The 23,737-nt window shown below is 42.5% G+C and overlaps 1 protein-coding gene across 3 annotated transcripts in view; it reads left to right on the forward strand.

Moving 5' to 3' along the window:
* The window catches only part of BTF3L4 (basic transcription factor 3 like 4), a 33,060-nt gene extending 15,806 nt beyond the window's left edge, over positions 1-17,254 (forward strand). Inside the window, exons 2-5 of one of the 3 annotated variants that reach the window (XM_031668688.1) lie at positions 10,817-11,026; positions 12,295-12,496; positions 14,977-15,036; positions 15,566-17,254. In XM_031668688.1, the coding sequence (XP_031524548.1) occupies positions 12,301-12,496; positions 14,977-15,036; positions 15,566-15,612 (303 nt within the window). In that variant the 5' untranslated portion in view covers positions 10,817-11,026; positions 12,295-12,300 and the 3' untranslated portion in view covers positions 15,613-17,254. The remainder of the gene's footprint in view (positions 1-10,816; positions 11,027-12,294; positions 12,497-14,976; positions 15,037-15,565) is intronic. The other 2 variants (XM_003891884.4, XM_009208577.3) reach the window with 2 other exon arrangements.
* Positions 17,255-23,737: the final 6,483 nt, after the last annotated feature.

The raw sequence follows: 23,737 nt of genomic DNA on the forward strand, positions 1-23,737 counted from the left end.
ACCTAAAGTTATTGGTTGGCTCTTCCTGCAGCTCCTTCTTCCTCCAGCTAGAGCCTCAGGTGCCCATAGATAGACAACTCTGAGTACAGGAGAGTAAAAGGGAAGCACCATGTCCTATCCACCTTATCATCCCGCAGTCTCCTTTCTCTCTTAGGGTCCTGTCTTTTGGCTTTTTGTTTTGTTTTTTACTGTGTGTGTGTGTGTGTAGATATATCTCTATATATATCACAAAATTTGCCATTTTAGCTGGGGTTTTTTTTGGTTTTTTGTTAATTTGTTTCTTTGTTTTGTGTTGTTTTGAGACGGAGTCTCACTCTGTTGCCCAGGCTGGAGTGCAGTGGCGCAATCTCGGCTCACTGCAAGCTCCACTTCTCGGGTTCACGCCATTCTCCTGCCTCAGCCTCCCGAGTAGCTGGGACCACAGATGCCCGCCACCACGCCCGGTTAATTTTTTGTATTTTTAGTAGAGATTGGGTTTCACCATGTTAGCCAGGATGGTCTCGATCTCCTGACCTCATGATCTGCCTGCCTCGGCCTCCCAAAGTGCTGGGATTACAGACGTGAGCCACCACGCCTGGCCAGCCATTTTTAACTATACAATTCATTGGCATTAAAATTCACAATGTTGGCCAACCATCACTACTTTTTTTCATCTCTAGAACTTTTTTCATTTTCCTCAACTGAAACTTGGTACGTATTAAACAATAACTCCTTATTCCCCTGTACTCCAGCCCCTGGTAACAGCCGATCTACTTTCTATTTTATGGATTGCCTATTTTAGATATTTCATATGAACAGAATCATGCAGTATTTGTCCTTTTGTGCCTGGAGGCCTTGAGTACCTCACTTGGCATAGTGTTTTCAAGGTTCATCTAGGTCATAGCCTGTCAGAACTTCACTGCTTTATAGCTGAATAATATTCCATTGTATGCATATACCACGTCTTATCCATCCTTATCTGCATCTTTTGTATTTAAAAGGGCTTTCTTCCCCTCAGTATAAAAATACATTGCCGGCTGGGTGCAGGCTGGGTGAAGGCTGGGTGCGGTGGCTCACACCTGTAATCCTAGCACTTTGGTAGGCTGAGGTGGTCAGATCACGAGGTCAGGAGTTCATAACCAGCCTGGCCAACATGGTGAAACCCCATCTCTACAAAAATACAAAAATTAGCCTTGCATGGTGGCATGTGCCTGTAATCCCAGCTACTCGGGAGGCTGAGGCAGAAGAATCGTTTGAACCTGGGAGGCGGAGGTTGCAGTAAGCCAAGATCGTGCCATTGCACTCCAGCCTGGGCAAGAGAGCAAGACTCTGTCTCAAAAACCAAAAAAAACTGGCTGAGCATGGTGGTGCATGCCTGTAATCCCAGCTACTCAGGAGGCTGAGGCAGAAGAATTGCCTGAACCCAGGAGGCGGAGGTTGCAGTGAGCTGAGGTCATGCTGTTGCACTCCAGCCTGGGCAACAAGAGTGAAACTCCGTCTCAAAAAAAAAAATGTGCCGGGCGCGGTGGCTCAAGCCTGTAATCCCAGCACTTTGGGAGGCCGAGACGGGCGGATCACGAGGTCAGGAGATCGAGACCATCCTGGCCGACACGGTGAAACCCCGTCTCTACTAAAAAATACAGAAAACTAGCCGGGCGAGGTGGCGGGCGCCTGTAGTCCCAGCTACTCGGGAGGCTGAGGCAGGAGAATGGCGTAAACCCGGGAGGCGGAGCTTGCAGTGAGCTGAGATCCAGCCACTGCACTCCAGCCTGGGTGACAGAGCGAGACTCCGTCTCAAAAAAAAAAAAAAAAAAAAAAAAAATGTGTCTGTGTATCTATATAGATAGTAGATATTGCCATTATAGAAAATCAGGAATATAGAGAAAATATCAAGAAGACAATATTCAACCATAATCCCTACCACCCAGAGAGAGTTACTATTAGTCTTGTATTTAATCTTTCCCATCTTTATGTTCACTATATATATGCACTATATATGTGTTGCTTTATATATGCACTATATATGTTGCTATATATGTCTCATGTCATATATGTCTCGTATATCATATGTCACATTATATGTGATATATATGTCTCATATATGTCATAAAGATATATATATATATATGATTACAGCTAGATGCACAATTTAGAATCCTTTTTCTGGCCAGGTGCAATGACTCATGCCTGTAATCCCAACACTTTGAGAGGCTGAGGTGGAAGGATTGCTTGAGGCCAGGAGTTTGAGACCACCCTAGGTAATATTGTGAGATGCTGTCTCTCCAAAAAAAAAAAAAAAAAAAAAAAGGCCGGGCTGGGTGGCTCACACCTGTAATTCCAGCACTTTGGGAGGCCGAGGCAGGTGGATCACAGGGTCAGGAGTTCAAGACTAGCTTGGCCAAGATGGCGAAACCCTTTCTCTACTAAACATACAAAAATCAGCCGGACGTGGTGGTGGGCGTCTTGTAATCCCAGCTACTTGGGGGGGCTGAGGCAGAGAATTGCTTGAACCCGGGAGGCAGAGGTTGCAGTGAGCTGAGATCATGCAACTGCACTGCAGCCTGGGCAACAAAGCAAGACTCCATCTCAAAAAAGTAAAAAATATATATGTAATTCACTGGGCATGATGGTGCATGCCTGTTATCCCAGCTATTCAGAGGGTAAGCAGGAGGATCTTTTGAGCCCAGGAGCTCTAGGCTGCAATGAGCTATGATCTCACCACTGCACGTCCAGCCTGGGTGACAGAGCAAGATCTTGTTTTTTGTTTGCTTGTTTGTTTGTTTGTTTGTTTTTTGAGATAGAGTCTCACTCTATGCCCAGGCTGGAGTGCATTGCCACAGTCTTGGCTCACTGCAACCTCTGCTTCCCAGGTTCAAGTGATTCTCGTGCCTCAAACTCCCAAGTAGTAACCAGGATTACAGGTGTGTGCCACTGCACCCAGCTAATTTTTTTTTTTTTTTTTGAGACGGAGTTTTGCTCTTGTTGCCTAGGCTGGAGTGCAATGGGGCAATCTTGGCTCACCGTGACCTCGGCTGCCAGGGTTCAAGCGATTCTCCTGCCTCAGCCTCCTGAGTAGCTGGGACTACAGGCATGCACCACCATGCCCGGCTAATTTTGTATTTTTAGTAGAGATGGGTTTCTCCATGTTTGTCAGGCTGGTCTCGAACTCCCAACCTCAGGTGATCCACCTGCCTCAGCCTCCCAAAGTGCTGGGATTAAAGATGTAAGCCACCGCGCCCAGCCCCACAACCAGCTAATTTTTGTATTTTTAGTAGAGATGGGGTTTCACTGTTTTGGCCAGACTGGTCTCGAATTCCTGACCTCAGGTGATCCACCTGCCTCAGCTTCCCAAAGTGTTGAGATTACAGGCATGAGCCACTGCGTCTGACATGTTTTTGTTTTAAAATAATTTTTTTTTTTAACTTTTTATTTTGAAACAGGGTCTCACTCCGTCACCCAGGCTGAGTGACTCCATCACCATGCCTGGCTACTTTTTAGAATTATTTGTAGAGATGAGGTCTCCCTATGTTGCCCAGGCTGGTTTGAACTCTTGGCCTCAAGCAGTCCTCCCACCTCTGCCTCCAAAGGTGCTAGGATTACGGGCATGAGCCACCACACCCTGCCAATAATCATTTTTTAAAATAGCATTATATTATAAAAATTGTTTTATGTCATTAAAAAATCCTTTTAATCATATGTAGGTATTATCTATGTACATTCCACTGCATGGATATACTGTACTGTAATTTAACACTTCTTTATTATTTATTGTACATTATAATGTTTTGATAATAAAAGAATCATGTGTTGAACTTTTCTATACATAAATATATCTCTCTGGGCTGGGCGCCATGGCTCACGCCTGTAATCCCAACACTTTGGGAGGCCAAGGCGGGCAGATCACGAGATCAGGAGTTCATGACCAGCCTGGCCACATGGTGAAACCCCATCTCTACAAAAATACAAAAATTAGCTGGGCATGATGGCACCCACATGTAATCCCAGGCTACTCTCAGGAAGCTGAGGCAGGAGAATTGCTTGAACCCAAGAGGCGGAGGTTAACCCGAGCGGCAGAGGTTGCAGTGAGCAGAGATCACACCACTACACTACAGCCTGCTGGGCGACAGAGTGAGACTATGTCTAAATATATATATATGTAATTTAAAATATATAATAAAATATATATTTTTAAAAATATATATAAATTATGTTATATGTTATATATAAATTATATAATTATATATTATATATAAATATTTCATATGTGTGTTTACATATAATAAAATATATGTATATTCATATATATAAAAATCTGAGTTCCTTTAACTCTCTTGTTGCCCAAGTTGAAGTGCAGTGGTGCGATCTCAGTTCACTACAACCTCCGCCTCCTGGGTTCAAGTGATTATCCTGCCTCAGCCTCCTGAGTAGCTGGGATTACAGGTGTGTGCCACCACGCCCAGCTAATTTTTTGTATTTTTAGTAGAGATGGGGTTTCATCATGTTGGCCAGGCTGGCCTCAAACTCCTGACCTCAGGTGATCCACCCGCCTCAGCCTCCCAAAGTGCAGGGATTACAGGCATGAGCCACTGCACTCGGCCTCTATAGATTCTTGAAAGTATAGTTACTGGCTGAAAGAGCCATGAACATTTTTAGAACTCTTCATGCATATTGTCAAATTGCTTTTCAGAAAGAATGTGCCAGTTCCGACTACCTACAGCATAGATAAAGAGAATTCCTAGCTGGGCGTGGGAATTCTTTTTTGTACTGAAAGTACAAAAAAGTAGCCAGGCGTGGTGGCATGCGCCTGTAATCCCAACTACTTTGGGAGGCTGAGGTGGGAGAATTGCTTGAACCCAGGAGGCAGAGGTTGCGTTGAGCAGAGATAGCATCGCTGCACTCCAGCCTGGGCGACAGAGCGAGATTCAGTCTCAAAAAAAAAAAAAAAAAAGGCCGGGCACAGTGGCTCACACCTGTAATCCCAGCACTTTGGGAGGCTGAGGCGGGCAGATCATGATGTCAGGAGTTCAAGACCAGCCTGACCAACATGGTGAAACCCCGTCTCTACTAAAAATAGAAAAATTAGCCAGGCATGATGGTGGCGCGTGCCTCTTCTAATCCCAGCTACTCAGGAGGCTGATGCAGGAGAATCGCTTGAACCCGGGAGGCAGAGGTTGCAGTGAGCCCAGATCGTGCCACTGCACTCCAGCCTGGGTGACAGAGCAAGATTCTGTCTCAAAAAAAAAAAAAAAAAGAATTCCTGCCTTGTCAGACTTGTCACCAGAGAGTAAGAGGAAGTGATCCCAGCATATGTTATAGACTAATGAGAGCTGTAAGCTTTAACTTAATAATAGCCATTAGAAATAAGCAGATGCTGAGCTAGAATTGAATGTGAAGGATATACTGACTGACTTATAAGAGCCTGTGCAAAGCCCATAATCCTCAAAATCTCACATTCTTCAGTCTCACAACACCCTAGACGCTTATGTGCCTTATTCTTAAGAAGTCTGTTATTTCATCCTTTTAAACTGTAAGAGGCTAGGTGTGGTGACTTGTGTTTGTAATCCCAGCACTTTGGGAAGCCAAGGCAGGAGGATCATTTAGGGCCAAGAGTTCAAGACCAGCTTGAGTAAAATCATGACATCCTGTCTCTAAAGAAAATAAAAAATTAGCCAGGCATGGTGGCACATGCCTGTAGTCCTACCAACTTAGGAGGCTGAGGTAGAAGGATCCCTTGAGCCCAGAAGTTTGAGGCTGCAGTGAACTGCTCTTATCAAGCCACTGCACTCCAGCCTGGGAAACAGAATGAACCCTGTCTCTTAAAAGATATAAGAAGTCAGTAAAAGACGGATTTCCTGGTAAACATTTAAGTGCCATTACATATGGGATGGAGTAGCAGTAAAACTTTATTTTAAGGCAACTGCTGGCTGGGCACGGTAGCTCCGGCCTGTAATCCCAGCACTTTGGGAGGCCTGGGCGGGTGGATCACCTGAGGTCAGGAGTTTGAGACTAGCCTGGCCAACATAGCAAAACCCCATCTCTACTAAAAATATAAAAGTTAGCTGGGCGTGGTGTCACACACCTATAATCCCAGCTACTTCGGAGGATGAGGCAGTGGAATCACTTGAACTCGGGAAGCAGATGTTGCAGTTAGCAGAGGTTGCAGTGAGCTGAGATTGCGCCACTGCACTCCAACTTGGGTGACAGAGCGAGACTCCGTCTCAAAACGAAAAAACAGACAACTGTTAATTCTCTTGTATCATTCTCAGTTGGATTCAAAAAAAGTCACAAAGAAGAATTCAAGCCTCCATGAACTGAGAGGGCAGTTATTAGCAAGAGCTTTGGAGTCAAATATAACTTTGTGAGCCTCCTCTAGCCACAAAAATGTACTGCTGTGTAGGAACAAAGTGAGCATCAAATTTACCAGGTGGGAGGCTACTAAGACTAACTTACGCACCTTATGCAGAAGCCAGCAAAGGTAGCGGTTGTTAAGGTGTTTGATAGCAGCATAAAAGGGCCACCCAGCAGTTGCCAAGAGTGACTTAAAATGCCCCTAATTCTGGAGGGTAGGTTGGGCTGATTCTGAAAGGTCAAAACTATAGGAAAATTCAGGCTAAAGATACAGCCCAGGAGATTCTGGGCATCTTCATTGGAGGCACTGCTGATGCTATATTTAAACCTTAATGTGAGGCTGGGCGCAGTGGCTCACGCCTGTAATCCCAGCACTTTGGGAGGCCGAGGCGGGAGGATCACAAGATCAGGAGATCGAGACCACCCTGGCTAACACGGTGAAACCCCGTCTCTACCAAAAATACAAAAAATTAGCCGGGTGTGCTGGCGGGCGCCTGTAGTCCCAGCTACTCGGGAGGCTGTGGCAGGAGAATGGCGTGAACCCAGGAGGCGGAGCTTGCAGTGAGCCGAGATTGTGCCTCTGCACTCCAGTCTGGGTGACAGAGCGAGACTCCGTCCCCCCTCCCCAAAAAAAAAAACAAAATAAACCTTAATGTGACCCATTATCTAGCATTTGGGGAGTTGGTCTGACAGCAACCTTTTTCTTTTTTTTTTTTTTTTTTTTTCCTTTTTTGAGACAGGGTCTCACTCTGTCACCCAGGTTGGAATGCAGTGGTGTGATCACAGCCTTGACCTCCTAGGCTCAAGCGATCCTCCCACCTCAGCCTCCTGAGTAACTAGGACTATAGGCACATACTGCCACGCCACCTGGCTTGCTTTTTTTTTTTTTTTTTGGTAGTGATGGGGTTCTCGCTGTGTTGTCCAGGCATCTTGAACTGCTGGGCTTAAGTGATCCTCCTGTCTCAGTTTCCCTAAGTGCTGGGATTACAGACATGAGCCACCATGCCCAGCCATTATTTTAGAATAAATTGTATAGGAGGTATCCATTCATTCAGCAGATCTGAGTGATTATTATGTACTAGATATTGGGGGAAATACTATGTCTAATAAGGCATGGTGTCTGATCTCAAATTCACCTTCTAGTATGGTCAATGATTTACAAATGCAATTATACTACAAGACAATTCTGTATAATAGCAGTAAGTTGGCACCTTAAGTTTTCACAGAGAAAGAAGCATCTTACCTCAGTCTTGGATAAATGGGAATGTGCAAGATGGAGAAGTAGGAAATGGTTCTTCTAAACAGTGAAAACAGCATATTTAAGTACACTAGGCATGAGAGGACAAAGTTTACTGCTAACTACTAGACACATCAGTATTGTTAGAGCAAAACATGAGAGCAAGGGCATTCTGTGGTTTGGACTGGGGTCTCAAAATGCCTCTTTCTCCTTAGCTCAAGTGGCATCCTTTACCTGCAGCTATCTTTAGGGGAAAAAAAAAAAACCATAAATGGGATGTTTGGTTGAAAAAAAGACCTCAGTGCTGGTATAGTTGCTAGTTTAATAGTCCCTTTTATTTGGCTGCTCCTTGTTCTTATATTGTGCATATATGGCTTGCTTAAACCACACAGTATAAAATCACTGAAAGAAGTGAAGTCTCGATATTAAATGCATATAATTTGCTTTATGACTTTAACAAGTTCCTTATCCCTTCTTTTACCCAAAATGGCAGGGGAGGTGTCGAACTGATCTTGTTCAGCCAAATAATTCATCGTTTGATAGTTTCTAATAGCTTGTGCCCAGAAGCCTTATATAACCATGTCATTTGCTCAGAAGGAAGGAATGTTAGGTAGAAATAAAATAATCTGAATTAGTTGGGCATGGTGGCACACGCCTGTAATCCCAGCTACTTGGGAGTCTAAGGCAGGAAAATCGCTTCAACCCAGCAGGAGGAGGTGCAGTGAGCAGAGGTCGCGCCACTGCACTCCAGCCTGGGCAACAGAGTGAGACTCCATCTCAAAAAAAAAAAAAGAAAGAAAATATTATAGCTGTTTTACCCTCTAGTATTTCTCTATATTCTAAAATTAACTAAACTCTCCATCCCTTTCTGGACCTTTCTGTTCCTGAAGCTGCATCTTTTAGACCACTCTATTTAAAACAGCCATGAATAAATTTATGTTTCACAATCTGAGATGGAATTCATCTTGCTTTTCACACTAAACGCAAGCATATTTCAAACTAGAAAGACCTATATCAGAGTGTAAAATATAACAACATTTAGCCTTCAGAAGAGAAACTTGAACATAAGGAAAAATTCCATGAGTTTGTTTATTGTTTTTGGCTCCATGTTAGCCTCTTGTTTTATAGCCAGTAAGATACATCTTATCTATATACCTGTTTTGTTTTCTTTTGTGTTCTCAATTTGGCCTATATCCTGAAATAAATCATTCTCTGGCAAGCTGTCATGAGGCCATGGAATTTTATTTATTTATTTATTATTTTTTTTGAGACAGTGTCTCACTCTGTTGCCCAGGCTAGAGTGCAATGGCATGATCTCAGCTCGCTGCAACCTCCGCCTCCCGGGATCAAGCGATTCTCCTGCCTCAGCCTCCCGAGTAGCTGGGATTACAGGTGCCCGCCACCACACCCAGATAATTTTTGTATTTTTAGTAGAGGTGGGGGTTTCACTATGTTGGCCAGGCTGGTCTTGAACTCCTGACCTCAGGTGATCCACCCGCCTCAGCCTCCCAAAGTGCTGGGATTACAGGCATGCGCCACTGCACCCAGCTGAATTGAATTTTTATAGGCAAATAAGTGTTTTACGTGTGAGAATGACTTAGTAGGAAGGAAATGAAAGAACACGTTGGGAAACCCAGGTTAAAGTCCTCAGTTTGCACTTAACAAGCTATTTGTCCTTGGGTATGTTGCTAACCAAGAGCTTTTGTCTTCAGTGTTTATTTCTTTAACATAAAGGATTTGAACTGGAAGACTTCTAAGTTCAACAAATGTATAGCCTGAATTTTTTGAACAATACTGATTTCAAATTTCTTGTGACTTTAATGTCTATAAATAAAAAAAAAGTCTCAGATTCCAATATTTGAGACTCTCTGCACCCAGAAGTATTTTAGAAATCCCTTTTTTTTTCCTTTCTTTTCTTTTTTTGAGACAGAATCTGACTCTGTTGCCCAGGCCGGAGTGCAGTGGTGCGATCTTGGCTCACTGCAACGTATGCCCCCCAGGTTCAAGCGATTCTCCTGCCTCAGCCTCCAAGTAGCTGGGATTATAGGCGCCTGCCACCACGTCTGGCTCATTTTTGTATTTTTAGTAGACAGGATTTCACCATGCTGGCCAGGCTGGTCTCGAACTCTCGACCTCAGGTGATCTGCCCACCTCAGCCTCCCAAAGTGCTGGGATTACAGATGTGAGCCACCGTGCCCGGCCTTTTTGTTTGTTTTTTGAGAAAGTCTCATTCGGTAGCCAGGCTGGAATGCAGTGGCATGATCTCAGCTCACTGCAACTTCCGATTCCCTAGTTCAAGTGATTCCCCTGCCTCAGCCTCCCAAGTAGCTGGGATTACAAACACGTGCCACCACACCCAGCTAATTTTTGTATTTTTAGTAGAGACAGGGTTTCACCATGTTGGCCAGGATGGTCTCAATTTCCTGGTCTCGTGATCCACCCGCCTCAGCCTCCTAAAGTGTTGGGATTACAGGCGTGAGCCACTGCGCCTGGCCCTTTTCTTTTCTTTTTTCTTTTTTCTTTTTTTTTTTTTTTTTGAGAAAGAGTTTCATTTTGTTGCCCAGGCTGGAGTGCAGTGGTGCGATCTCGCCTCACTGCAAACTCCGACTCCTGGGTTCAAGCCACGTCTGCCTCAGCCTCTGAGTAGCTGGGATTACAGGCACCCGCTACCATGTCTGGATAAATTTTTGTATTTTTAGTAGAGACAAGGTTTCACCATGTTGGCCAGGCTAATTTTGAACTCATGATCTGTCCACCTTGGCCTCCCAAAGTGCGAGGATTACAAGTGTGAGCCACCACACCCGGCCTGAAATCCTTTTTTAAACCACATGATTTGGTCTTGATTTGGAAAATATAGTCCTACCATATCTTTTATTCTTTTCCCATTCTAAAATTATGTGATTCTAGCCTAAATGCAGAACAACATCCCATTTCACATCCACTGTCATCCTTCTCAAGCCCAGATTTCACCCACTTTAACATTTAACTTTTCTACTAAAACTGTAATTATCTTCAAAACTATATAATTGATCTTTTCTGAAGTTAATATAACTCACAGTGCCGTGTTTTTAGAACAGCTGGATTGAATGCTTATTGTGTGTGATATAATTAATAGAACCCTAAGTGTAATAGTGAGAGAGGGAAGGGTATAGAATTTAAATAGTGATTTTTGTCAGAAAAACGTGGGGAAATTATTTGTGGGGTTTAGTTACAATTTTTCAGGGATTTGCCTTTATTTTCTCTGTGTTCCAGGTCTTGCCTGAAATTTAGAAGCCCCTTTCTTGCCCTTCCTTTCTGGTGCTGTCAATACTGGTGATCACCTCTGAGGAAGAAAAGCCCTCTTCCCACAGTCCATGGAGAACACTCAGCATCTATGCTTGATTGTGACAGGGCAGATTTTGGATGGATCATGAAATGCTTCTAAAGTAGCCAAGAGTTAACTCTTCCTAACCTTTTTATATAGTAAGCATGTTACCACCAAGGTAACTTACCCAGGGGAATCAACTACATAGTGGAATCACATTATTTACACATTTAACTTACGCAAATTCAACTCTACTAAAAAAAAACAAAGTACATGAGTGAGAGAGAAAAATAACAATCTAAGTAGCTATGTTAAACCTTCCATTTCAGTAAGTCCCAGGCAATGGATGAAATCAAATCTGAAATAGTCAGTTCATATTGGTGAAAGTTATGGAAAGAATGTGAGGATGATTTTTAAAGGTTTTCTAGTTGTTGATAAAGCATGTTCAGGTCACTAGGCAAGTGGGTGGGACAACTTCTTTGACCTTTACAGGGGTTATTAAAGATTGTTGAGAAGCTACCTTTAAGAATTAGAGGAACTGGCTGGGCGCGGTGGCTCATGCCTATAATCCTAGCACTATGGGAGGCTAAGGTGGGCAGATCACCTGATTTCAGGAGTTCGAGACCAGCCTGGCCAACATGGTGAAACCCTATCTCTACTAAAAATACAAAAATTAGCCGGGCATAGTGGCACGTGCCTGTAATCCCAGCTACCTGGGAGGCTGAGGTAGGAGAATCGCTAGAACCTGGGAGGCAGAGGCTGCAGTGAGCCGAGATCGTGCCACTGCACTCTAGCCTGGATGATACAGCGAGACTCTGTCTCAAAAAAAAAAAAAAAAAAAAAATTTTAGAGGAACTAACAAAATCCCCTACAAAGAATGACATGATGAGAACAAGTTGACATTTTTATAAATGTACTAAGTGCTTAAAGGAATGAAACACCTGGTTAAGTTTCTGAGTGTTCTTTATGGATTTTCAGTGGTTATTTTTACTATATACTGTTGCCCCTTTATAACCAGTCCCCTAAGTAAGATGCTACCCTACCAAGTGGAAATTGCACTGATTTTGTTTGACAGTATAAATTGAGTAAGATAATGAGTAATTTCATTAAGAAGCTGGTTCGTGGCTGATACTTTCATTTTTTAAAAAACGTGGGCATGTACTTCTTTTAGAAGTCTTTGAATTTAAAATCTAGATTCTATAATGAAGTGAATATTTCTTAACCATCCTAATAATTTGTGCCATCTACACCATTTTACTTTATTAGTATGATCTTTTTCCATGAATGTCCACTGCTTGGCCAGTTACTACCTTGGGATTACATAACTACCAAGTGAAAAACCATAATTGGCTGACTTGCTTTTTAAAAATATTTTGTTTTAGTGTACCTAGCATGTGAAGTACATTTTTCTTCTGTGATCATACAGGTGAACATGATTAAAGATGATGGGACAGTTATTCATTTCAACAATCCCAAAGTCCAAGCTTCCCTTTCTGCTAACACCTTTGCAATTACTGGTCATGCAGAAGCCAAACCAATCACAGAAATGCTTCCTGGAATATTAAGTCAGCTTGGTGCTGACAGTTTAACAAGCCTTAGGAAGTTAGCTGAACAGTTCCCACGGCAAGGTAGGTATTTCAATTAAGTAAATCTTTCTCTCCCCACCTCACTTAAAGAACCTAATCATTTACAAGGTGTCCCATCTTAATTTGGATTTGCCTGAATGTAATTATTTTACTTTCTATAAAATTATTTCTATGCTTCATAAAATTCTGAGTTTGTTTCTTTAATGATTATGTAGTGTGACACATAGAATATTCAGAAACATGGCTGGGCGTGGTGGCTCACGCCTGTAATCTCAGCACTTTGGGAGGCCGAGACAGGTGGATTGCCTGAGGTCAGGAGTTCGAGACCAGCCTGACCGACATGGTGATACCTCGTCTGTACTAAAAATACAAAAATTAGCCAGGCATGGCAGTGGGCACCTATAATCCCAGTTACTCAGGAGGCTGAGCCTGGAGAATCGCTTGAACCCGGCAGGCAGAGGTTGCAGTGGGCCGACACTGGGCCATTGCACTCTAGCCTTGGCAACAAGAGTGAAATTCTGTCTCACAAAAAAAAAAAAAAAAAAAAAAATATTCAGAAACATTTTGGTAGTAATATAGTAACTTGAGAGGTAATTACCTAAAAGGATAGTGCCAGGATCTGCAGGCCATAATTTTATTTTATTTTATTTATTTTTGAGACAAAGTCTCACTCTGTCTCCCCGGCTGAAGTGCAGTGGTGCAATCTCAGGTCACTACAACCTCCACCTCGTGGATTCAAGCAGTTTTCGTGCCTCAGCCTCCCAAGTAGCAGGGACTACAGGTGGTATGCACCACTGCACCCGGTTAATTTTTGCATTTTTAGTAGAGACAGGGTTTCGCCATGGTGGCCAGGCTTGTCTTGAACTCCTGGCCTCAAGTGATCCACCTACCTTGGCCTCCCAGTGTGCTAGGATTACAGGCGTGAACTACGATGCCTGGCCCATCATTTTAAATAGTTAATTTAATATTCACTGCTAATTAATGACAATCAGAAAATCTGTTGTATGGCTGGGCACAGTGGCCCACTCCTGTAATCCCAGCACTTTGTGATGCTGAGGAAGGAGTATTGCTCGAGGCCAGGAGCTCAAGACCAGCCTGGGCAACATGGTGAGACCCTGTATGTACAAAAAATACAAAAATTAGCCAGGTGTGGTGGAGCGTGCCTATAGTCATAGCTACTCAGGAGGCTGATGCAGGAGGATCACTGGAGCCCAGGACTTCAAGGCTGCAGTGAGCTATGGAATGCCACTGTACTTCAACCTGGGTGACAGAGGGAGACCTTGTCTCTTTAAAAAAAAAAGAAAAAGAAAAAATAATGTTGTCAGATATCTATGTTTTTGTTAAATATTATTGATTGCCCTATAAATATGGCAACCATAAGTTCTGAATTTCCAAGATAGTCCTGGTTTCAAATGTGTCATGTTGCCCCTAAAAATGAAAAAGCCTAGTATTGCAGTGCCTATACTACTTAGCTAGACATTTTCTTACATCAAAAGAAATGAAAAAAAATTGATTGATTGATTTTTTTTTGAGACAGAGTCTTGCTGTCTCACCCAGGCTGGAGTGCAGTGGCGTGATCTTGGCTCACTGCAACGTCCGCCTCCCGGGTTCAAGCAATTCTCTGCCTCAGCCTCCCAAGTTAGCTGGGATTACAGGCGCCCGCCATCACGCCCGGCTAATTTTTGTATTTTTAGTAGAGACAGGGTTTCATCATCTTGGCCAGGCTAGTCTTGAACTCCTGACCTCGTGATCCACCTGCCTCAGCCTCCCAAAGTGCTGGGATTATAGGCGTGAGCCACCGCACCTGGCTTTTTTTTTGAGACAGAGTCTCACTCTGTTGCCCAGGCTGGAGTGCAGTGGATTACAGGCATGAACCACCATGCCTGGCTGAAAAAAATATTAATATTAATTTTTTTATTTGGAGAATATGGCCACTGTAAAGTCTTTTTACTCAGTGATCAGTTATTCCACTTTGCATATAAATTTTATCTTTGTACGCCGGGTGTGGTGGCTCACCTCTGTAATCCCAGCACTTTGGGAGGCCAAGGCAGGTGGATCCCTTAAGGTCAGGAGTTCGAGACCAGCCTGGCCAACATGGTGAAACCCCGTCTCTACTAAAAATACAAAAATTAGCTGGGTGTGGTGGCATTTGTCTGTAATCTTAGCTACTTGGGAGGCAGGGAGAATTGCTTGAACTTGGAGGTGGAGGCTGTAGTGAGCCGAGATCACACCACTAAACTCCAGCCTGGTCAACAGAGTGAGACCCTGTCTCAAAAAATAAAATAAATTTCATCTTTGCCACACATTGAAATTGCCAGCTGTGTATCAGTGTATATCTAAATTAAAGTTTTATTTATTTTTAATGTTACTCAAGCAAAAAACTATGAATGGCATTTTAGATTGACAATATTTAGCTTTTTCTGAGCAACTGGATGTGATTTATACAGGAAAAAAGGGATAAACATAAGTTTTCTTTAAGGTCTTTGTTCTCAATGACTGATACTAAAATAAACTTTTTGTAGTCTTGGACAGTAAAGCACCAAAACCAGAAGACATTGATGAGGAGGATGATGATGTTCCAGGTAAGTGACATTTCCTTAGACTTAAGATTTTAAGCATCCTGTTTATCTCCTTTCAGTCACTGCATAGATGACTTTTAGGTTTGTGTTGATTGTAAGTTCATGAATTTAAATTGATTCACAATAATATGGATAGGATCCAATGTAAAACAATGCAAGCCCCCACCTTAGAATCAGAAATTGTCACACAAAGCTCTGCTGCCTGGATTTATTAAATTGAAATCACTGTGATTATAAATCTGCATAGCTATTGTTATAACATTTCTGTGTGAATTATAATTGACATATGAATTCACCTCAGTAGTTTGCATAGACAAAAAAAGATGAACATTTCCTTAGGATTACTGTCCTAAGCAGATAATTAAGTCATTGTTAGTAAAATGCCACCAGTTCATTTCTGCCTCCTTACGTTTTCAGGCTAATTCTAGTTGTACTAATTTTATTTTTATTAGGGTTAGAAGTTAGGTGTTCCATTTACCTCTTTCTCCTTTTTTGTATTCTTTGATTCATATGCTTTGTTTTTCTTTTTCAGATCTTGTAGAAAATTTTGATGAGGCATCAAAGAATGAAGCTAACTAAAAGTTTGGTTTTTGGAAGCTGGCATGGACTAGATTTAACAAATCAGCTATGTGGTTCCAAAGTTTTACAGACACAGAGAACATCACCTGTTACTAGTTCAGTAATATAAATATTTTGTATATTAATAATGCTGTTTGTTCAGCATTTTTCGGTCATTTGATTTTGCATTTTGCACTTCCTCCCAGGATATTTTTTTGGTCAAAATATGAAGTATTGGTGCAGTTTGAGGGTGTTTTGTTTTTTTGATTCCTGGTTTTTTTGTTTTTTGTTTGGGGTATTTTTGGTGTATGTATGTTTATGTATGTGTGTGGGTATGTGTGTATACAGTGGAGAGCAAATTGGAAAACAGTTCTATTTATCCTCCTCCCTCCCCAGTAGAAATAAAAAAAAAATCTTTACATTTGTTACTTTTCTTTTCCCTCGTAAGGCACAGAATTAATGGAAATTGAGTGTCTTGGATTTCAGATCTGAAGAGATTTTTACCATTAGTGGTTTGATTTTAATTTGCTTGGTTAACTATCATATTTTTCATATACTTCTCTGGGTTTAAAATGTCTTGGAGGTATTTTGCCACTGGCTTCATGCTGGAGTAATGGGTAACATATCTTTGGTATGGTTACCTTAGATTCACTTACCTAGTCAGACCCAGAAGAACTTCTCTTACTAGCTTGCTTCCTAAATGCCTTTTTCCCTCTCCTTTTGGTCTCCAAATGGCCTGGTCAGCTTTTGGTAATATTCTTCCTCATCTTCCACCGAGCTTGAGAAGGATGTTCTCCATATAGAGTTAAGCGAGTGCCTAATCCCTCCTTTTGTAAGATTTTGTTCCCTCATCTTGAGGAACAACAACTTCATCTTCAACTTTTTATTTCCCCCCAATTTTACAGTTCGGTAGATTTCAAACTGGAATAGCTAGCATGTGCTTGCTAAATAATTTTATGCCAGCCTTATCCTGTATCCTAGCTGTTCTTAATAGCAGGTACAAAAATGCCTCTTTTTCAGCAAGGTTGAAATTGGGAATGTCCTTTTGAATCAGAAGAAAATAGGCCATAGACTCATCCCCCAGCACAAATGGGCATTCTATGAAATGGTACTGGCCCTAGGAGGATTTCCTCAACCACTCTCCTACTCTTGGCCTTGAACCTACCTCTGGGTTGGATCTTACTATTGTAGCTGCTCACTATACCCTCCTGCATGCTTAGAATAATGCTTTGGGGGGAGCACTGGTAAAACACAGTATTTATTTTTTTACCTCCTTTAAGAGGACTTGGAGGTAAGTTGCATTCATTCACTCAAGTTTCACTCTTGCTGTCTAATAGAAGCTTACGTTTTGCTATATCAGCATTTGTTACAGCAAATATTTAAGGATAAAGTTTAGAAAATATATCATTTCCTGGCCCATCATCAAACTAATACAGCTTAACCTTGCAGCTACCAACTTTTGTGTCAAGCTGGATATCTTTCTTTGATATCTAAGGTGCAAGACCAACAATATATTAAGAGATCTATAGACATGAAGGCAAAGCTCTTGTATTTTTTTTCATCCAAACACCTCAATTTATTTTATAAATTTGTTCATTTTTCCTGTTATGTTTTATATAATATATGGACTAAACAAAATAAAATAACAGTACAAAAGAGGAGACTATTTCCTCTTGTGCTTTTCTTGATGTTGTGTACAGAATTTCCTTTTATATTATTCCTCTACTCTCCACCTGTAAATGAATGTTAGTGCAGTAATTGTTTGAAATAATGCCTCATCCAGTGTTAGATCAGTAGCTCTACATGATCTATACAGTCCAGAATTCTTTCTCTAATTGTCCCAAAGGGGGACATTGTGGAGGCAGAGTTGGGAGACCACTTCTAGTGGTTAGGGACAGATAAATAATAGGCAGTATAGCGCATGAAAGAAAACACACACTTGGAAGCCAGAGACTTGTGTCCTAGTCAAAATTCTGGCATTAATTATGTGACCTTGGACAGGCCTTCTAACTACTCTGAAATTTATCAGTCAAAATAAGATGTTTCTTTTTTTTTTTTTTTTTTAGACAAGGATTTGCTCTTGTTGCCCAGGCTGGAATGCAGTGTTGCAGTCTTGGCTGACTGCAACCTCCACCTCCCAGATTCAAGTGATTCTCAGCCTCCAGAGTAGCTGGGATTTTTTTTTTTTTTTTTAAAGTAAAAATGGGGTTTTACCATGTTGCCCCAGGCTGGTCTTGAACTCCTGACCTCAGGTGATCCATTTGCCTCAGCCTCCCAAAGTGCTAGGATTACAGGCGTGAGCCACTGCGCCCAGCCCAAATGAGATGTTTCTAAATCTAAAGTTTCTTCTGCTTCTGCATTTCTGTGGATCTCATTTGAAATTTTTCAAGGAAGGGATTTTATCGTTTATTCAGAGATGGCTTTATTTTTATTAATACCCATAAAACGTTTGTGTATTTGCTTCTTCCTCTTTCTCCTTTTGATCACATTTTAGCTGCTCATCTAGAGGATCTCTGGCCAGTATTCCTTTTTATTGTATTGATAACAATTCTTAATGGCTGGCCTCTCTTGTGTACAATGAGCCAATATTCTTTTTTGTTCTATATTTTTGTATCTTCCCCTTTCCTGAATAAAGCATGTTTAGAGTCTCAAAGAAATCCTCTCCACAAAGACATGTTCCCCCCTCCAGTGTGGATAGACACAGGGTAAGAGTTTGGATGAAACTTTTGTAAATAGTAGTGTTCTTGGCATAAATATGAATTAAATAGTTTTTTTATATTTAAAGAACTAGTTAAATATGTGCTTCTTACTAAGGTTAGGTATTTTTTGCCAAGATAACAACGATAAAAGCATTTTGTGGGAGAAATTGACCTTAAATTTTCGGGATAATTCAAGAAATGTCTGCAGAAAATTGATTTATGATCTTAATTTTTGTATTAGTCCTTTGAGGTTTTTTGTTTGTTTGTTTTTTGTAAAGCTCCTCATCTGTTTTGGACAAGTCCAAAGTAAATGGTTGGGCTCTTATATCTGTTTTACCCTTATTTTTCCTATTAAGTAATGGTTTAAGAATATATCGGCCGGGCGCGGTGGCTCAAGCCTGTAATCCCAGCACTTTGGGAGGCCGAGACGGGCGGATCACGAGGTCAGGAGATCGAGACCATCCTGGCTAACAAGGTGAAACCCTTCGCCTCTACTAAAAATACAAAAACTAGCCGGCTGGCCGGGCGTGGCCTGTGGGTCCCAGAAGCTACTCTCGGGAGGCTGAGGCAGGAGAACGGCGCAGGAATCCGGAGGCGGAGTTGGGTGGCCGGAGATCCGCCACCGACTCCAGCCTGGGCGAAGTAGAGCCAGACCTGGGGCAGTCTCAAAAAAAAAAAAAAGAATATATCAAGCACCCGTGAACTTGTTGTTAAGTAAAGCTAGTGCTTATTAAGGGATTCCACAAATTCAATTTAATAGTCTATGAGGTTGAGAAGGAGTTCAAGTTTTAGAGGCCGAGATCGGGAGTGATCGATGAGAGTCGAGATCATCCTGGAAAGACGTAGTGAAACTGCTCTGTTTGTAATATGGAGCAGCTTGGTCTCAGGGGCACGCCTGAGGCTGAGGCAGGAGAATTTATGTGAACCTGGAGGAGCAGTGAGTTGAGATCCTGCTGACTCGCATTCCAGCCTGGTGACAGAGCAGACTCCGGCCTCAAAAAAAAAAAAAAAATAAGTCTATGAAGTTCTTATGAAAAAACTTTAATTAGGGATGTAGTTTCTGATTTGTTTCTTTTAGTTTAATCTGAAAGTTTAACCCTTGTATGCTATATACCTATAACAGATAATCGCTAGGGTGAGATAGCATGGTTTGGTGAGCACGCCAGAGCAGACCACCTAAGCATCTACCATTACAAGGTAACCCTTTCCATTGGTGGGCTGCCAAGGTCGCACCAACTCTTTGGAGCCATCATTTATTTTTGTGGTGTTCCAGAAGGTGTCATTTTCATAAACCACAGTGCAACATGCCCCCTGTTGGTCAATGCACGATGTATCTTGCCTCTGAGCCTCCTGCTTTGTAAAATGGTACCTAGAAGAGTCAAATGATTTCTAGGAATCCCTAAATGAGCAGGAAGGTGAAAGACGACAGTTGTGAAAGTTATTCCCTATGCCATGGCTTAGGAGATTTTCCAAAGCTCATAGTTCTAGGGTACAGAAAGTTTCCCCCCACCTGCAATGCATTTCTTTTTTGAGATCTGAGTCCTCATCACTTTCCAGGGCTGGAGTGCAGTGGCTGCCATCTCCGCCACTGCAGGTGCCTCAGCCCCCGGCTTCACGCCATTCTCCCGCCTTAGCCTCCTCGGTAGCTGGGACTACAGGCTCCGCCACCACGCCTCGCTAGTTTTTTTGTATTTTTAGTAGAGACGGGTTTCACCCACAAGAAGCCAGGATGGTCTCTGACCTGACCTCGGATCCACCCCTACCGGCCTCCCAAAGTGCCGATTACAGCCTGGTTTGTCACACCAGCCCCTACTTCAACCTGTAATACAACACCCAGTTCAGCCCTGTACTGCTATAAGCATAGAGTTTGGGTTTTGGATTATGCAGCCGAATAATTTTGTTTATGATCCACTCTCTCCAGCCCATTACACAGCAGCCAGCTACCTAAATTTCATATCTGAGTACATCCTTATATTTACTTACAACATACTATTTGTTTGCCATAGTAGAGTATTAAGATTATTTGATTTTCTTTTTGCTTTCTCATAGTGCCCAATGTGTAGTCTACTCAACATCATAATATGTAACGTTTTTGTACTACTGACTATTGAATACAAACTTATTTAATTCTCAATCCAGTGGGGCAGATATTATAATCCCTGTCTTTTTTCTTTTTTTGAGACGGGGTCTCTATCACCCAGGCTGGAGTGCAGTGGCACAGTCTTGGCTCACTGCAACCTCTTCAAACAATTCTCCTGCCTCAGCCTCCCAGGTAGCTGGGATTACAGGTGCCTACCACCATGCCTGGCTAATTTTTGTATTTTTAGTTGACATGGGGTTTCACCATGTTGGCCATGCTGGTCTTGAACTCCTGACCTCAAAATGATCTGCCCACCTCAGCCTCCCAAAGTGCTGGGATTACAGGCATGAGCCACCGTGCCCGGTCTATAATCCCTGTCTTAAAGAAGAACGAAAAAAAAAGGTTTAGGGAAATTGGCAAAAGGCCAAACAACTAATTGGTGGGGAACCAGGATTCTAATCAAAAGCTATCAAATCCCAGGGTCTAAACTTATCACTCCATACCACTCAACAAATACTTATTGAAGTGAAAATTATGTTTACATAGCCTCTCCAGTTAGACATTCTCACCAATTAGTATCACTCAATATTAGCCTGAAAGTCAAAATTGTCATAAGGATTGTTCAGGGTCTAAGGATTTTCTTTTTTAAATAAGTAGGGTTTGTAATTTTTGCATGTATTCAGGAGTTGACTTTTATAAAGTTAATAATTGAATATTTTGCATACTTCAGGATGTTTCATAGCAGCATTTGGGCAAAAATTCTTGGGTTATGTATGTTGATCTTGACACTGGTGTTTCTTAAAATTTTGCTACCTTTTAGGCATACCTTGTTAAAGAAGAACTATAAACCTGAACAAGGTAGTGAATTTATCTTGCAGCCATACTTTTTCTGTGTTTAAAATCAAACTATTCAACACAAACTATTAGAACTAATAAAGGAGGCTGGGTGTGGTGCCTCACACCTGTAATCCCAGCCCTTTGGGAGGCTGAGGTGGGCAGATCACTTAAGGAGGTCAGGAGTTTGAGGCCAACATGGGGAAACCTCATTTCTACCAAAAATACAAAAAAATTAGCCAGATGTGGTGGCACACACCTGTAGTCCCAGCTACTTGGGAGGCTGAGGCATGAGAATCACTTGAACCTGGGGTGCAGAGGTTGCAATGAGCTGAGATCACACCACTGCACTCTAGCCTGGATGACAGAATGAGGCTCTGTCTCCAAAAAAAAAAAAAAAAAAAAACCAAAAAAACTAACAGTCGCGGTGGCTTACACCTGTAATTCCAGCACGCTGGGAGGCCAAGGTGGGTGGATCACCTGAGGTCAAGAGTTCGAGACCACCCCGGCCAACATGGTGAGACCCCATCTCTACTAAAAATACAAAAATTAGCCAGGCGTGATGGCGCCTGTAATCCCAGCTACTCACGAGGCTGAGGCAGGAGAATTGCTTGAACCCAGGAGACGGAGGTTGTAGTGAGTCCAGATCGCACCATTGTACTCCAGCCTGGGCAACGAGAGCAAAACTCTGTCTCACAAAGGAAAAAAAAAAAAAAGGCCGGGCTTGGCTAATTTTTTTGTATTTTTGTAGAGATATCACCATGTTGGCCAGGCTGGTCTCAAACTCCTGACCTCGTGATCTGCCTGCCCCGGCCTCCCAAAGTGCTAGGATTACAGGTGTGAGCCACCACGCCAGGCCTCAATTGCATTTCTGTACACTTACAAAGAATAATCCAAAAAGGAAATTAAGGAAACCATTCGATTTACAATAGCATCAATACGAATAAAATACTTAGAAATAACCAGTGATGTATGGTGACAGTATGTACACTGAAAACAAATAATTAGACATCCTGTGTTAATACACTGGAAGACTTAAGATGTCAGTATTACTCAAGGTGATCTACAAATTCAATGCAATCCCTGTCAAAATCCCAATGATGTTTTTTTGAAGAAATAGAAAAACTCATCTGAGAATTCATATGGAATCTCGAGACCCAAAATAGCCAAAAGCGTTGGAAAAGAACAACAAAGTTGGAGGACTAACACTTCCTGATTTAAAAACTTATTTATTAAAAGCTACAGCAATATGGGCCAGATGCGGTGGCTCATGCCTGTAATCCCAGCACTTTGGGAGGCCATGGCAGGCGGATCACGAGGTCAGGAGATCGAGACCATCCTGGCCAACATGGTGAAACCCGTCTCTACTAAAAATACAAAAATTAGCTGCGCATGCTGGCGCGTGCCTGTAGTCCCAGCTACTCGGGAGGCTGAGGCGGGGGAATCCCTTGAACCAGGGAGTTGGAGGTTGCAGTGAACCAAGAAGATCACGCCACTGCACTCCAGCCTGGCGACAGAGCAAGACTCCATCTCAAAAAAAAAAAAGCTACAGCAATTAAAACCATGTGGTACTGGGCATAAAGACGTATAAGACATATAGACCAATGGTATAAAATAGAGTCCAGAAATGAGTCCTCACATGTATGGCCAAATGCTTTTCAAGAAGGGTGCCAAGACCATTCCGTGGAAAAAAATCTTCAACAAATGGCACTGGGAAAACGATATCCACATGCAAAAGAATGACAGGTCCTTTACATCATATACAGAAGTTAATTCAAAATGAGGCCAGGTGCAGTGGCTGATGCCTGTAATCCCAGCACTTTGGGAGGCTGAGGTGGGTGGATCACTTGAGGTCAGGAGTTCCAGAGCAGCCTGGCCAACATGGTGAAACTCCATTTCCACTAAAAATACAAAAATTAGCCTGGTCTGGTGGCGGGTACCTGTAATCCCAGCTACTTGGGAGGCTGAGGCAGGAGAATCTCTTGAACCCAGGAGTCAGAGGTTACAGTGAACCTAGATTGCGCCACTGCACTCCAGTCTGGGCAACAGAATGAGACTCTGTCTCAAAACACCTCAAAATGATCAAAGACGAAAACCTAAGATACAAAACTTGAAAGAGGGCCAGGCAAGGTGGCTCACGCTTGTAATCCGAGCACTTTGGGAGACTGAGGAAGGAAGATCCCTTGAGCCTGTAATATAGTGCCCAGGAGTCTTGAACTCCTGGGCAACATGGCAAAACCTCATCTTTACAAAAAAGAGCTGAGCATGGTGGCACCTGCCTATAGTCCCAGAGTCCCAGCTACTCAGGAGGCTGAGGTGGGAAGATCACCTGAGCCCAGGGAGGTCAAGGCTGCAGTGAGCTGTGATTGTGCTACTGCACTCTAGTCTGGGCAATAGAGTGAGATGCTGTCTCAAAACAACAACAAAAAACACGGCCAGGCGCGGTGGCTCACACCTGTAATCCCAGCATTTGGGATGCCGAGGCGGGCAGATCACGAGGTCAGGAGTTCAAGACCAGCCTGGCCAACATGAT

This window comes from Papio anubis, chromosome 1 (genome assembly GCF_008728515.1).
Source record: "Papio anubis isolate 15944 chromosome 1, Panubis1.0, whole genome shotgun sequence".
In the NCBI taxonomy this organism is placed as follows: Eukaryota; Metazoa; Chordata; class Mammalia; order Primates; family Cercopithecidae; genus Papio; species Papio anubis.